The sequence below is a fragment of the Oryzias melastigma genome, linkage group LG21 (genome assembly GCF_002922805.2).
Source record: "Oryzias melastigma strain HK-1 linkage group LG21, ASM292280v2, whole genome shotgun sequence".
Taxonomy (NCBI): Eukaryota; Metazoa; Chordata; class Actinopteri; order Beloniformes; family Adrianichthyidae; genus Oryzias; species Oryzias melastigma.
Window position 1 is genome coordinate 28,770,046 of NC_050532.1, and position 14,736 is coordinate 28,784,781.

The 14,736-nt window shown below is 43.6% G+C and overlaps 2 protein-coding genes across 2 annotated transcripts in view; one reads left to right on the forward strand and one right to left on the reverse strand.

The window, feature by feature from the left end:
• Positions 1-2,001: 2,001 nt before the first annotated feature.
• On the reverse strand, positions 2,002-8,148 carry ifngr2 (interferon gamma receptor 2). Its single transcript, XM_024286106.2, has 7 exons — positions 7,785-8,148; positions 7,090-7,198; positions 6,796-6,965; positions 5,065-5,210; positions 4,843-4,984; positions 4,098-4,237; positions 2,002-2,548 (listed from the first exon to the last, which is right to left on the reverse strand). Exons 1-7 carry the CDS (start codon positions 7,870-7,872, stop codon positions 2,432-2,434), a joined length of 912 nt encoding a protein of 303 aa, XP_024141874.1. The 5' UTR covers positions 7,873-8,148; the 3' UTR covers positions 2,002-2,431.
• A 5,799-nt stretch (positions 8,149-13,947) lies between these two features.
• nifk (nucleolar protein interacting with the FHA domain of MKI67) overlaps positions 13,948-14,736 on the forward strand; it is a 6,676-nt gene continuing 5,887 nt past the window's right edge. Inside the window, exon 1 of the mRNA XM_024286102.2 lies at positions 13,948-14,178. Coding sequence (XP_024141870.1) covers positions 14,074-14,178 — 105 coding nt within the window. The 5' untranslated portion in view covers positions 13,948-14,073. The remainder of the gene's footprint in view (positions 14,179-14,736) is intronic.

Genomic DNA, 14,736 nt, shown 5'->3' on the forward strand with positions numbered 1-14,736 from the left:
TCCAGGTATTTACAGACCGACCACTCCAGGAAGACCCCCCGAGTGGTGTCAGAATCTCCGCCGGAAAACCTGCTCTGAGATGAACCAAAGAGTGTGGCTGCTGGGAGTCTGACAGCACATTCTAGAGCCAACTCTGACCCCCCCCAGAACCACTCTCATGCTCATTTGTCCATTAGCAATCAAAAGGGGCCGGCTTTTGCTGAAAACAAACAGCAACAAACAAAGGAAAAAAGTGGGGCCCACAGGCCGGGGTCAGGGGTGTTTGCGGGGCAAACCTCTGAGTGAAATAATTGCGAGGAATATTTTCAAACAGATGTCTGTTTGGACTTGGCCTTCAGCTCGTTGGCCTCGTTAAATATAGTGATTTGATTGGAAAACAAGTAGTGTGAAACGGGCTGACAGCCAGCCGGACCATTTGGGCCTTTCTAATGACCTCTGGGGGTCAAAGGCCGTCAGAGTAAAAGCAGATCAGAGAGGATGTGTGGCCCGCCGCCAGAACGGGCCGTAAATCTGAACCGTTCTCAGAGGAAGCCGTCTTTGTTTGGTTCACTGTCAGAACAACAATACGGACACAACCGTCACACGGGAGCACAGGTCGCTGTTCACAGCCAGCATGGGGGGAGGGCTTTTGGTAGAGGGGTAACAGGGTCGGGTAGTTTAGACCCGCAGAGAACTGCTGGTTAGGTTCATTTAGAAAACATTTTTAACTGTCGGAGTTCATACAGAAATACTAACACAAATACACAAACGCACTCAGGTTCACACTCTGACACACAAACAAATGCATATACACAAATATATTGACACAAAAACACGCACACACAAACAGACACACAAGTAAAAACAAATACACTGACACACAAATGTGTACACACAAATGAACACATGCATACACATAAAGATACACTGACAAACATCTATGTACACATACTCACTGATACACTATCACAACACACAAGTCCATTCCAACACGTGCATGTATACAACTACACTTCTACACAAACACGAACACACTGATGGAAACCAGCTGATAACTTTGTAACGTTCAGCAGGAAAACCGAAAAAACTTTAAATAAATTAATAAATAATCCCGTTTTAATCTAAATATAATCCAGCATGAAGATGATTTTGATCCCAGCCGAACTCTTGGTACAAAGATCCTCTCTGAGACTAGAGGGTTATGCTGGTGCAATAAAACCGTTTTGTGATGTTTCCCAACAAAACTTTTAGTTCAATATTATTTCAATTAAGGTTTTTCTAATAGATCTTACTTTTGTTTTTAACAGAGACATTTGTGTGAAGTTTCTTATCAGGAAACCAGACCTGACGGGCTTCCAAACTGTTATTGTACTGATGACATATATAGGTAATGTCCGTCTTCACAGTGATGACATTGATACATAGTTCCTCTCATACGAATGTTGTTGTTTTGAACTCATTCATGGTGGTAACATCAGTCCAATACTCAGGATTTCTAACCCCAAGTGGACACCAGAGGAACTGCAGCTTTCCTCCATACAGGTTAGAGTCTCTGAGTTTGAAAGCACTGTCAGCCTACTGTCGTTTGGTGAAGAATCTGGTTTAGAAGATGTTAAAGACAAAAGCAAAGATGGAGGATAATGATGAAGAGGATGATGAAGGCTGGAAACCTGGTCACTGACACAATACAGTTAAAACCTCTTTGGACTAACTAAACTGTAAAGTTCTGCTTTCATGAAGTTTCATGAACTGTGATTGATTGGTATATATACATTTATGATTATTAATAGATATGTATACATCAATGATTATTGATGGACTTGAACAGACACTAAACATAAAGTGATCTGTAAATGTTTATGGATACATTTGAACTGTTTCCTTGTTTTTCTTTGAAAGTATGTGTCCAAAATTAAATATCATTAACATTCTCCCATGGTTATGTTGATAAAAAAAATCTTCTGATCAGCCCAAACCTCTAAGTATGTTGGTTTAGTCTAAACTCCAAAAACACAAAACAAGTAAGATATTCCTCTGTTTTATATCAATTCAGACATCAAAGAATTCCACTGATCATCATAATTATTACACATAAAAATGTTGTCACAGCAGATCTTCAGAAGATGAAGCTGATGAAGCTTCATCTGAAATAGAGAAACTGAAGGTCCTCCAGAAGACCCAGTTAGAGCTCAGAACAGAGTTCTACCTGCTGAACCCCAAACCAGTCCCTGTAACACTGCCCTTATGGACCATCGCCATGGCAACCACAAGAGCACGGAGAGGCAGGAACATCAGGGCGAATTACAGACTGAAGAAACCTCAACACATCCCAAATATTTACATGAAGTGCTTAAAAAAGATCTGTTCCGAGTTCTGGAGAACAGTCTGGTGTCTCAGAGAAGCGGAGAGGGTCCTTCTCCTCGGGATCCTCTCCATTAAGTCCCACAGCAAGTCAGCTCAGACCAGAGGAGTCTGCGGGAACCATGCTGGAGATGACATCACAGGGCTCCTCGCAAGGGGGGGGCAGAAGGTCGCGGTGCTCGCTCTGGGCAGGAAGATCTGGAAGCAGCTGAAGAAAGAAGACCAGAAGCTGAACCACTCAGATCACGGTTTAGCCGTCACGGTATAGCCGTAAGGTTATTGCCGTAAGGTTATTGCCGTAAGGTTATTGCCGTCACAGTATAGCCATCACGTTTACAGTTTAGCCGTCACGGTATACCCGTCACGTTTACGGCTTAGCCGTCACGGCTTAGCCGTCACGGTCACGGTTTAGCCGTCACGGTCACGGTTTAGCCGTCACGTTATAGCCGTCACGTTTACGGTTTTGCCGTCACGTTATAGCTGTCACGTTTACGGTTTAGCCGTCACGTTATAGCCGTCACGTTTACGGCTTAGCTGTCACGGTATAGCCGTCACGTTTACGGCTTAGCCGTCACGGTATAGCCGTCACGTTATAGCCGTCACGGTCACGGTAAAGCCGTCACGTTATAGCCGTCACGGTTAAGCCGTCACGTTATAGCCGTCACGGTCACGGTATAGCCGTCACGTTATAGCCGTCACGGTCATGTTATAGCCGTCACGTTACAGCCGTCACGTTTACGGCTTAGCCGTCACGGTATAGCCGTCACGGTCACGGTTAAGCCGTCACGTTGTAGCCGTCACGGTCACGGTTAAGCCGTCACGTTATAGCCGTCACGGTCACGGCATAGCTGTCACGTTATAGCCGTCACGGTTAAGCCGTCACGTTATAGCCGTCACGGTCACGGCATAGCCTTCACGTTGTAGCCGTCACGGTCACGGTTAAGCCGTCACGTTGTAGCCGTCACGGTCACGGTTAAGCCGTCACATTATAGCCGTCACGGTCACGGTTAAGCCGTCACGTTACAGCCGTCACGGTCACGGTTTAGCCGTCACGGTCTAGCCGACACGTTATAGCCGTCACGGTTTACCCGTCACGTCTCGGTGTGTCGCTGATGGTTTTAGTGCAGGTTTTTGTAGTTCTGCGTCCTGATTGGCCATCAACCTCGTCAATCAACCTCCTCTGTCCCGTGTGTCCTGTATAGAATATTTCTGTTTGCCACACTTCCGTCAATCTTTGATCGTGACCAGATTTTTGTTCTCAGTCTATAATCCTGGACTTATATAAGTTTGAACTTTGAGAGTTTCTGAGAGAAACAAGTGAAAATGTTCATGTCTGTCTGAGTAGAAAGGAGTCTGAAACACTTTGTGTTAAATCCCCTACAGACATAAAGAGATTCTTTAGAAAAAATAAGGAAGTTCTGAGGCTGACTTCTGCAAACTCGTCTCCTCGGATGTAGATTTCAGTTTCATCTGGGAGCATTTCTGCACTTTAGATCAACAACAACCAGAGTAAACAGCAGAAGAACAAAGGTCTTCCAGGAAGCCCTGAAGTCTGCAGCTGCCATGACAGTTTCTGATACAGTCAGGACTAAAATTTCTTCATTCACTTCCTGTGGAGGTCTGTTTCCAAACCTCGTCCTTGCCACAGGAAGCTGCTCAACACAAAGTGAAGACATGAAAGTGCAGAAAACAGGAAGACGATCTGACAGCAGTCGATCAAATCTTCAGGATGAGGAAGTTCTCACTGAAATACTCACATTTACGATCTCGTACGGCTTCAGCAGCTTCTTGATCTTTGTGCGCTGGAAGGTCAGCAGGTAGAAGATGACCGGAACGATGACCAGGACAATGACCCCCACCACCACGGAGGTGATGATCACCGTCTTCTTTGTAGTACCTGGAGAGTAAAGTAATCCATGATTCAGAGAAAGACTTTCATGTTCTGATGAGGACAGTAGAAGTGAAACTGGTTTAGATCATTCCTGAGAAAAACCGGAGTCACAGTCACGGTTCCAGGAAGCTCCATTGACCTGGGGGGGGGGGTCAAACGGCCAAAACTCTTCATCTGAATCATGTTATTCAAACAGTGAGGTCACATGACGCAGACAGGTTAGGAAAATGCTGCAGCTGAGAAACAGCAACAGAAAAGTTCCAGGAGTCAGAAAATGTTTTAGTGATAAAACCTGAGAAGAAGGTGGTACGTTCCAAAATTCTCTTCAATTTGATTTATATAGTCCAACATCACAAATCGTCATTGGGCCTCATGCCGGTAATTTTACAGAGCAGAAGCTCAGTCATAAAATATAAACAATAACTGATTGCTAAACTAAACAGACTAAATTAAACTGGTTATCCCTGTCCTTAGACCCGGTAAGGAAAAAAACTCCTAAAAAAAAACTGCTTCAGGAAAAAAGAAGAAACCGTCACATCAAAATGTCTGAGAGGTTTCCATGAGCAGAAACGTTTGGTCCTCAAGAGGTTCTAGGACTGGACCGGACTTACTCTGAGACGGGATGAGCTCACAGCGGACACAGCTCGGCACGCCGATGGGTTTCCCGTACAGCATGAACTCCACTGCCGCACAGTAGCGCTGGCCCTCCTCCAGGTTACTGAAGGTTTCCGAGGACAACGTGTCTACAGTCACCTGCCAAAGGAAGAGCAGAGGACGTCAGCATTTCCTGCAGACTGAATGCTGAGAAACCAGCAGCAAGTTTTGTTTCTTACATTCAGCTTCTCTCCTTCTTTTCCAAAGGAGATCCGATAACAAGCGCTGTCAGCGTACTCGTCGTGCAGGTTGTGTTTCTTGTTCAGATTGACCATGATGGCGCCGGGCGCTGCAGTCAGAGTGACCTCTGGAGAACAGGGGCCTCCTGGAAACAGAAACGTTCAAGGAGTAGAAACACTGACTGTTTACGATGCACATCAGAGTGCAGATTAAATGTAACCATCAGAGGGTCGCTCCTTCCAGCCAGGAAAACTGAAAAAGAGTTTTTGCGTCTGAAGTCTGATTGAATCTTTTGTATGTCTGGAGATATGGATACAAACGAACAACTTTGTTTCCAGACGTTTCAGAAATCATCATCATCATCATCTTTATTTATAAAGCGCTTTAACACAATTTTAAAATTGAAACAAAGCGCTGAACATTAAAAACTAAAAAGCGTAATAAAACAAATGTAATAAAATAAGTGAATAAAGATAAAAACAACATAATAAAAGGTAAGAACATGATAAAAGAACACACAGAAGGTAAAAAACATACAATAAAATTTGAAAGTAAAATCAGAGCAACATCTCATACGTGAATAAAAGCCTGGCTATAAAAATGAGTCTTCAGTCTAGTTTTAAAAATGGACAGGGAAGTGGCTTGTCTAATATTTAGTGGCAAAGCGTTCCAGAGCTTTGGAGCACAGACAGAAAAGGCTCGTTCCCCTCTGCATTTCCTTTTGGACCTCGGTACCTCCAGGAGAAGCTGATCAGCTGACCTGAGGCACCGGGCTGGAGTGTAGGGAGAGAGGAGCTCATCAAGGTAAGGCGGGGCGAGACCACTCAAAGATTTAAAAACAAATAAAAGAATCTTAAAGTGAACTCTAAAATGGACAGGCAGCCAGTGAAGGGAAGCCAGAACTGGTGTGATGTGGTCAACTTCTAGACAGACAGTCAGGTAGAGTACAGGGAGATGCAGCGTAAGGTGAAAGTAGAGGTGTCAAAGGCCAAACAAAGATAAATATGCTGAGGTTGTCTTTAGGAGTGACCAGGATGGATAGGATCAGGAATGAATACATCAGAGGGACAGCACATGTTAGAGGTTTTGGAGATAAAGTCAGAGAGGCCAGACTGAGATGGTTTGGACATGTTCAGAGGAGAGACAGTGAATATATTGGTAGAAGGATGCTGAGTCTAGAGCTGCAGGAAAGAGGTCTAGAGGAAGACCAAAGAGGAGGTTTATGGATGCAGTGAATGAAGACATGAAGGTGGCTGGTGTTAGAGTGGAGGATGCTGAAGACAGGCTTAGATGGAGGAAACTGATTCGCTGTGGCGACCCCTGAAGGGAAAAGCCCAAAGGAAAAGAAGAAGAAGACAGACAGTCAGGAAGAGATAGACATGGATCCAGGAGAGTGTTCTGCTGAACAAGAACATCTGGATGATAACAAAACTTCTGGACCGAAGTTCTGATGACACAGAAAGAACTTTCTGGACGGCCCGTGTCCCCAAACTTCAGGAGAGTTGTTTTGTGGACTGAGAGCGATGAGGTTCAGTTTCTGTTTATCTTTTTAGATGTTCTTTCCTTTAAGCCAAACTGCCCTGCTGTCAGTCACACCCCAGTGACTCCACCCTCTGTTAATATCAGTCCTGACAGTTTCTGAAGGAAATGTTGATCTGGACCAGAGAGCAGGAGAGAAACTTCTCTGCCGTCTCCGTTCCAGAAAGCTCGGATCTGAGGATCTCAGTTACCTTGTGAGCTGCAGGCCGGAACTGCAGCCGATGAGACGCCGTGCTCATGGGCGCGCACGTGCAGCGCAACGCAACCGTGTTCAGCTTCGGCTTTGGCAGACGAAAAGTCACAGGAAGTGTGAGGCGTCAGCGTGCACGCCAGCACCTGCTGCCATGATTTGCTGGCATGTCTGCAGAGAGATGACATTCCTGTGAAGCAATGTGTCTCCAGACCAAAGGAAACGATTAGAGTTGATCTACCAAAGCTCCAGAAGTCTGCAGGATCTTTAGACTTATCGTACCCAAAGATCTCACCTTTGATATTCAACCGTGTACAAGACCTCGCCGTCCCCGGAGCCCGGCGCCCACGTCAGCTGGGAGCCATAAACAGTGACATTCTGAGGGGGCATCAGCACGCATCCAGCTGGAGGAGGAGAGTCATTTTATTCTGTTACACAGATGTTCCTACTGGACTCCTGAAGAACCAGCAGCTGTTCTGATGGTTTATGAAACGCCCAGCTTCTGTTCATCAGAACTTCTTCAGTTCAGAAAGGTCTGACCTCGACTTCAGTCTGACCTGCACAACTCCAAAGTTCTCAAACAGACATTCTAAGATCTGGCTGGTCTGAGATCTTCTGGGTTCACAACCAAAAACCCTGAGACACACCGGAGTATATGTTAGGACTCAAGACCAGCTTGAAATGCAACCAGTCTCAAAAACTCAACGGACAACAGCTAACCAGAGAGAAGATGGAGAAGTCCTTAAAAACAAACCAGGAAGCTAACAGCTGTTTAAGCAGGAAGCTAACCAGTAGTTTAAACAGGAAGCTATGTAACATATATCTGTAGTTGTATTTGTTATCCCCCTGGTATGTTATGTCTCTTTTCCGTTTTCAAATAAAGTTCTAAAAAAAAATGTTTGAGCAGGAAGCTAACCAGTGGGTTAGCTAGGAAGCTAACCAGGTGTTTAAGCAGGACGCTAGCTAAACCGAAACAAAGTTCCCTCGTACCTGCTTCCAGACAGAAGACGACGATCAGGACGGTTCTTGTCCACAAACGGAGCTCAGGCTCGGTGACCGTCGCTGCGTTCGTCTCCATGTCGTCGCCAGCGGTTCGTTAAATCCAGAGAAAGCCCAAAAAGAAGTTAGTGAGCGGCGGGACAACAACCATACCGCGGGACCTTCGACAACGGATTCTCTCTGATCCTTTTCTGATTTTATTTTCGTAGATTCCGTAAAATTAAGAGAAAAAAAGAAACTTTCGACTTTCGAAAAGAAACCTCTTGAAGTCCGACTGTCCACTCGAGCTGTCAACAACCCAGAGCTGAAGTCTCCTCCTTATTGTTCTGTCTCTGGAGCAGCGGCGCCCCCTCGTGGTCCGGAGGTCCAAATTCAACTTCTGAAATATTTTTGATTTACACATTTACGTTTTAATCAAGGCAGCAAAGTGGTAAAGAAGCACATTGAGCAGTAAACCAGCCTGATCCATCCACTGGTGTAGTCTGACCATTGAGATATATAGAATTATTCGTATAGAATTGTGATAAAATAATTATACAATAGAACAAATGTATTAGTCCTCCAGTGGGCAATTTATAATCAATGGGTCTGACAGTAATCAGGCCACCACACAGACCCATATAGTAATCTTAATGTTCCTGTGCTCTGACAAATCAATGTGAATATGTTTTATTTGTCATGTGCTTTGAAAAGTACTCAAACCAGAGAATATATTAAGCATTATCAATTCTCTTCTTTAACTGTGAGAGTTTGTAAGAACATTTTGAAGCAAGATTTTATTACAGAGTTTTATGAGTTTGTATAATAGATTTTTTAAAGTAGTTTAAGAATGCATTTTATTTATTTTTCATTTTTACTTCTGTATGTATTGTCTGTATTACTGTGTGATTTGTACTCTACAACTGAATGATGGAGATAAATAAATACATTGTTTTGTATTGTATTGTATTGTGTTCTATTCTATTGTATTCTATTGTAATGTATTGTATTCTACCCTATTCTATTCTATTAACCAAACACTCTCTGAGACTGGATAAGATAATCAAGTTTCTCTTTTGAATTCTGTGATTGTTGCACACTTCACATTTCTAGGTCATATCTTTTTGTCAGAAACATCTCTATCTCGTTCTTTTTCACATTTCTCCTGTCAGATACAGTCAGGTAAATAAGTATCTCAACAGACTGATGTAGAAAGTTATCTCACTTAGAAATCGTGGAAGTCTGATGTTTTTCTCTGCATGTTCACTGTGATCATCTACAAACATCTGGAAATCACATTGCATGATTTTTAAGATTAATTTATTTCTATGCTACTGCTGCAAATAAGTATGTGAACACCTGAGAGAATCCATGCTAATATTTGGTTCTGTAGCCTTCGGCTGTGGTTCCACAGTTCAAAGGTTTCCTGTAGTTCTTCTCCAGGTGTATACAGACTGAAGGAAGGATTCTGGCCCACTCCTCCTCACAGATCTTCTCTAGAGCATTCACTGAGAAAGTTTGAGGTCTCTCCTAGATGTTACTTTGTGGTTATGTCTGTAGATTAGCTGGGCCACACCAGAACCTGGATCTGCTACTTACAGAACCACCCCTTGGTTGTCCTGGCTGTGTGCTTTGGGTCATTTTCATGTTGGAAGACCGGACCACGACCATTTTCAGTGCGCTGACAGAGAGAAGAAGGTTGTTCTTCTCACAATACATGACTCCGCCCATCCTCTCCTTCATGACCCTGCCCATCCTCTCCTTCATGACCCCGCCCATCCTCTCCTTCATGACCCCGCCCATCCTCTCCTTCATGACCCCGCCCATCCTCTCCTTCATGACCCCGCCCATCCTCTCCTTCATGACCCCGCCCATCCTCTCCTTCATAACCCCGCCCATTCTCTCCTTTATGACCCTGCCCATTCTCTCCTTTATGACCCCGCCAATCCTCTCCTTCATGACCCCGCCCATCCTCTTCTGCATACAGACCAGTCGTCCTCTCCTTTAGCATGATGGTACCACCCTCAAAACAACGAGGAAGATGGACCCTCCCAAACACCACCAAACCAACAAACTCCTGACGGTTCTCCCTCCCCCTCTTCACCCTCTTCACCCCACCTGAAATTCACCGAGCAGATGATGGAGCGAGTCGGGATTGGGCTTCGATCTACCCCTCTGGCCAATCAATTTTTGTCCCCCATAACTCTGCCACCAGAACGTTTGAAGGGTCGACGTAAAGCCCCACCCTCTCCTGTACAACATCATATCCTGTCCCTGCAGTCAGATGTTTGATGTGTTGAGGGTCCAGGCTGTGGAAATACCAACAGTCATGATGTTCTCCAGAAAAACCTGCGACCCTGTTCTCTAGAAACACACACCGTTTCTGTACTTGTCACTAACAGGAGGAATGTAATCTGCCCAAAACGTAAACAAAGGACTTTAAAAGAGGTAAACATTTCCTCTGCGCATTTCCAGAAACAGAAGGTAAATGAAAATATTATTACTCCTAGACCTCTCAAGTTAGCACTTTTAAATGTCAGGTCTTTAGCAGGAAAAACATTTTTAATTAATGATTTTATCACTGAGAACAAAGTTGATTTTATGTTTTTAGTTGAAACCTGGTTAGATGAGAATAGTAGGGGAGCAGTTCTCACAGAGTCAGCTCCTCCCAATTATGGTGTTATCAGTGAGGAAAGAACAAGCAGAAAGGGCGGGGGGGTTGCAGTTTTGTTCAATGAAATGTTTCAGTGTAAAAAGTTATCTTTTGGAAACTTTCCATGTTTTGAATATGTAGCCCTACAGCTGAAGGCCTCACTCAAAACCATATTTATAAATATATACCGCCCCCCTGGATACAGTCCAGAATTTAACCTTGAGTTTAGTGAACTGCTGTCTATAATTTGTCTTGATTTTGACTGTATAATCATGGCTGGAGATTTTAACATCCATTATGGAAATCTTGAGAACAAAGGGACTAAGGACCTGATAAACACTCTGGACAATTTCGGGTTGACTCAACATGTAACAGAGCCCACACACAACAGAGGGAATATTCTTGATTTATTGATTTCCAAAGGTCTGAACATCTCTAAGGTTACTGTATGTGATTTAGGTCTGTCTGATCACTGCTGTGTTTTCTGTGAGAGCACAATTCCAGTACACACAAATGTTTTGAGGGAGGAGATCACAAAACGGTATATAACTGAAAATACTAGTGAGATGTTCAATCAGATTTTCTCTCTGACTCCTCCCCTCTCAGGGGATTCAGTCAATGAACTTGTTAATAGCTTTAATTCCAACATGTCAAATATCATGGATAGTATTGCTCCTAGTAAGGTGAAGGTGATCTCTGGTAGGAAAAAATCTCCATGGAGAAACTCCATTGTGGTAAAGAACGGAAAACGAGAATGTCGGAAATCTGAACGCAGGTGGCGGAAATCTAAACTACAGGTAGATTATGACATCTATAAAGAGAAACTTCACTTATATAATTTACAACTGAGCAATGCAAGGAAGTCCTATTTTTCTGACATTATTACCAAAAACTCCCATAATGCTCGGGCCTTATTTAATATAGTCGACAGGTTGACAAAACCCCCTGTGTCAGTGGCACCAGAACTTTACTCCACCAAAGCCTGTAATGACTTTGCCAAATTCTTCAGGGACAAAATCAAAAACATTAGACAAACAATTGTTTCACCAACTACAAGTTCAGGATATGAACCCTATCCACTAGAAACCAGTATAAACCCAATGGCTCAGTTTCAACCCATAAACAGTAAAGAACTGCAGGACATTCTATGTCAACTGAACTCCTCCTCCTGCTGTCTGGATATTCTACCCACAAGCTTTTTCAAAAAAGTTTCAAAGATCCTGGAACCAGCCCTGCTCCAGATTGTGAACTTGTCATTAACATCTGGTGTTTTCCCAGAACCACTGAAAACAGCTGTAATCAAACCTCTCCTAAAAAAGGACAGTCTAGACAAAACTCAAATGAACAACTACAGACCGATATCAAACCTGCCATTTTTAAGTAAGATCATTGAAAAAGCTGTTTTCCATCAGTTAAATGAATTCCTAATAAATAACAACTGCTATGATGTCTTCCAGTCCGGCTTCAGACAGAACCACAGCACTGAAACGGCTCTGACCAAAGTGACTAATGACATACGTTTGAATACAGACAGTGGAAATATGTCAGTGCTAGTTTTACTGGATCTCAGTGCTGCGTTTGATACAGTCGACCACGCAATACTACTCAGACGACTGGAAAACTGGGTGGGTCTCACTGGGCCAGTACTAAACTGGTTCAAAACGTACTTAGAAAACAGGAAATATTTTGTGTCAATTGGTAACTTCACCTCTGAGCCAATAGAAATTACATGTGGAGTGCCCCAAGGCTCCATCCTGGGACCACTTCTATTTAACATCTACATGCTCCCACTGGCCCAGGTTATAAAGAACAACAACATTAGTTACCATAGCTATGCAGATGACACACAGATATATATTAGACTGACACCAGGAGACCGAGGCCCTGTACAGGCTCTTGGTAAATGCATTGAGGACATTAATGACTGGATGTGTCACAACTTACTTCAATTAAACAAAAACAAAACGGAGGTTATTGTCTTTGGGGCTAAAGAAAAAAGGTTAGACGTCACTACAGAGCTTCAATCTATTCAACTAAAAACTACCAACCAGGCCAGAAACTTGGGTGTAGTGATAGACACAGACCTAAATTTTGATAAACACATTAAGGCAGTCACTAAATCAGCCTATTATCATCTCAAAAATATCTCAAGGATTAAAGATCTGATGTCTAAGCAGGACCTGGAGAAACTAGTGCATGCTTTCATCTTTAGTCGACTTGATTACTGTAACAGTGTTTTTACAGGACTACCAAAAAAATCCATCAGGAAACTGCAGCTTATTCAGAACTCTGCTGCTCGGGTTCTCACAAGGACCAAGAAAGTAGACCACATCAGTCCAGTTCTGAGGTCTTTACACTGGTTACCTGTCTGTCAGAGGATAGACTTTAAAGTTCTGTTACTGGTTTATAAAGCTTTGAATGGTTTAGCACCAAAATACATGACTGACCTCCTGACCCAGTATGTACCAGCCAGACCTCTCCGGTCATCAGGATCCGGTCTTTTATCAGTTCCTAGAGTCAGAACTAAACATGGAGAAGCTGCATTCAGCTTCTATGCTCCACAGATCTGGAACAGACTTCCAGAAAACCTTAGATCAGCTGAAACACTCAGTGTATTTAAATCCAGGTTAAAGACTCACCTGTTCTCAGTTATTTGATTAATATGTATTCAAAAGTTTACGTCCGCACTTTTTATCTATGCTTGTTTTAAATTAAAATCTTTTTACTTTCTTTTAATTTTATTTTAATGATTTGAATGATGATGAATGACATTTTTACTATTTCTTTTGATTGTTTCTTTTAATGTTTTATGTAAAGCACTTTGAATTGTCTCTGTACATGAAATGTGCTACAAATAAACTTGCCTTGCCTTGCCTCATGCTTCACAGCAGAGATGGTGTTCTTGGGATGGTCCTCATCATTCTTCTTCCTCCAAACACAGAGAGAGGAATTCAGACCAAGGAGTTCTGTTTTGGTGTTTGGTCATCTGATCACATGACTTTCTCCCATGATCCTTTGGATCGTCCAGCTGGTCCAACTTTAGACGGGTCTGGATATGAGCTGGTTTAAGCGGAGAGACTTTCTGTGCCAAGTATGATTTTAAACCGGTAACCATGGGAACGGTCCCAGCTCTTCTCAGTGACCAGCTCCTCTGTAGTTCTGGGCTGATCCTCACCTTTCTTAGGGTCACTGAGACCCCACAGGTGAGATCTGTCAAGGAGCTCCCGTCTGAAGGAGACTGACAGTCATGTTTAGCTTCTTCTGTTTTCTAAGAACTGCTCAAACAGAGGATCTGTTTACCCCAAGCTGCTTGGTAATTGCCCCGTAGCTCTTTCCAGCCTCATGGAGGTCTACAGATGTGTCTCTGGTGTCTTAGGACAGCTCTTTGGTCTGGTCATGATAGCAGTTGTAAATGCATTGAGCTGCATGTATCAGAATTACAGGATGTGCTTAAATAGATGACATTTATGATGTCTAAATCTGGGTCAGACCTGCAAATAAAAGCCAGGATCCTCCCGACCAGCAGAGGGCAGCACGAGCCGCCATGTCCTGCTGTCGTCACTTCCGGTCTTCTCCTCTCCACGTGCAGGACTGTCTGCGGGCCTCGGAGTTTCACGGATCATCATTGGAGATTCTGCATCTAGGAAAATGAGCGCAAAGGTTCCGACTGCCGCCGAACTTCTGGCTCTAAACCCGGAAGAGGAGAAGAAATTCCAGGAGAAGATCCGCGAGGCGAAGAAGAAACCCCGAAAGGTCCGAACCTGTTCACGACAGCAACGCGGAAGCCTACCGAACTTCAGAACCCAGACTCGATGTTCCGTTTATTTTAATCATGAAATATAAAGAATGTTCTGCTGTAGAAAAAAGTTCTAGTCAGCGATTAGTCCGGTTCTGTGGGAGTTATCGGAAGGCCTCCCAGGTTTGGCTGTGGTTCTGTTCAGGACGAGGTTCTGTTCAGATTGTGGTTCTTTTCATGCTGTGGTTCCGTTAATGCTGTGGTTCTGTTTGGGACGAGGTTCTATTCAGGCTTTGGTTCCGTTCAAGATCGGGTTCTGTTCATGCTGTGGTTCTATCTTCATCATCCATGATAAGATACCTTCATGATGAAGATACCTTCACCTTCATCATCCATGATGAACATGAAGGTATCTGCTGTTAGACAATGCAGACGGATGGAGGAAGCTGATTGGCTGATGAGACCTCTGGAGGGAAACCCTTCATCATAATTCAGGTGTTTTTGTCTTTTGGAGGCGTGGCATCATCAGCCGTGTTGAAATCAGTTATTCACAAACGACCCCCCCCCCCCCCCCC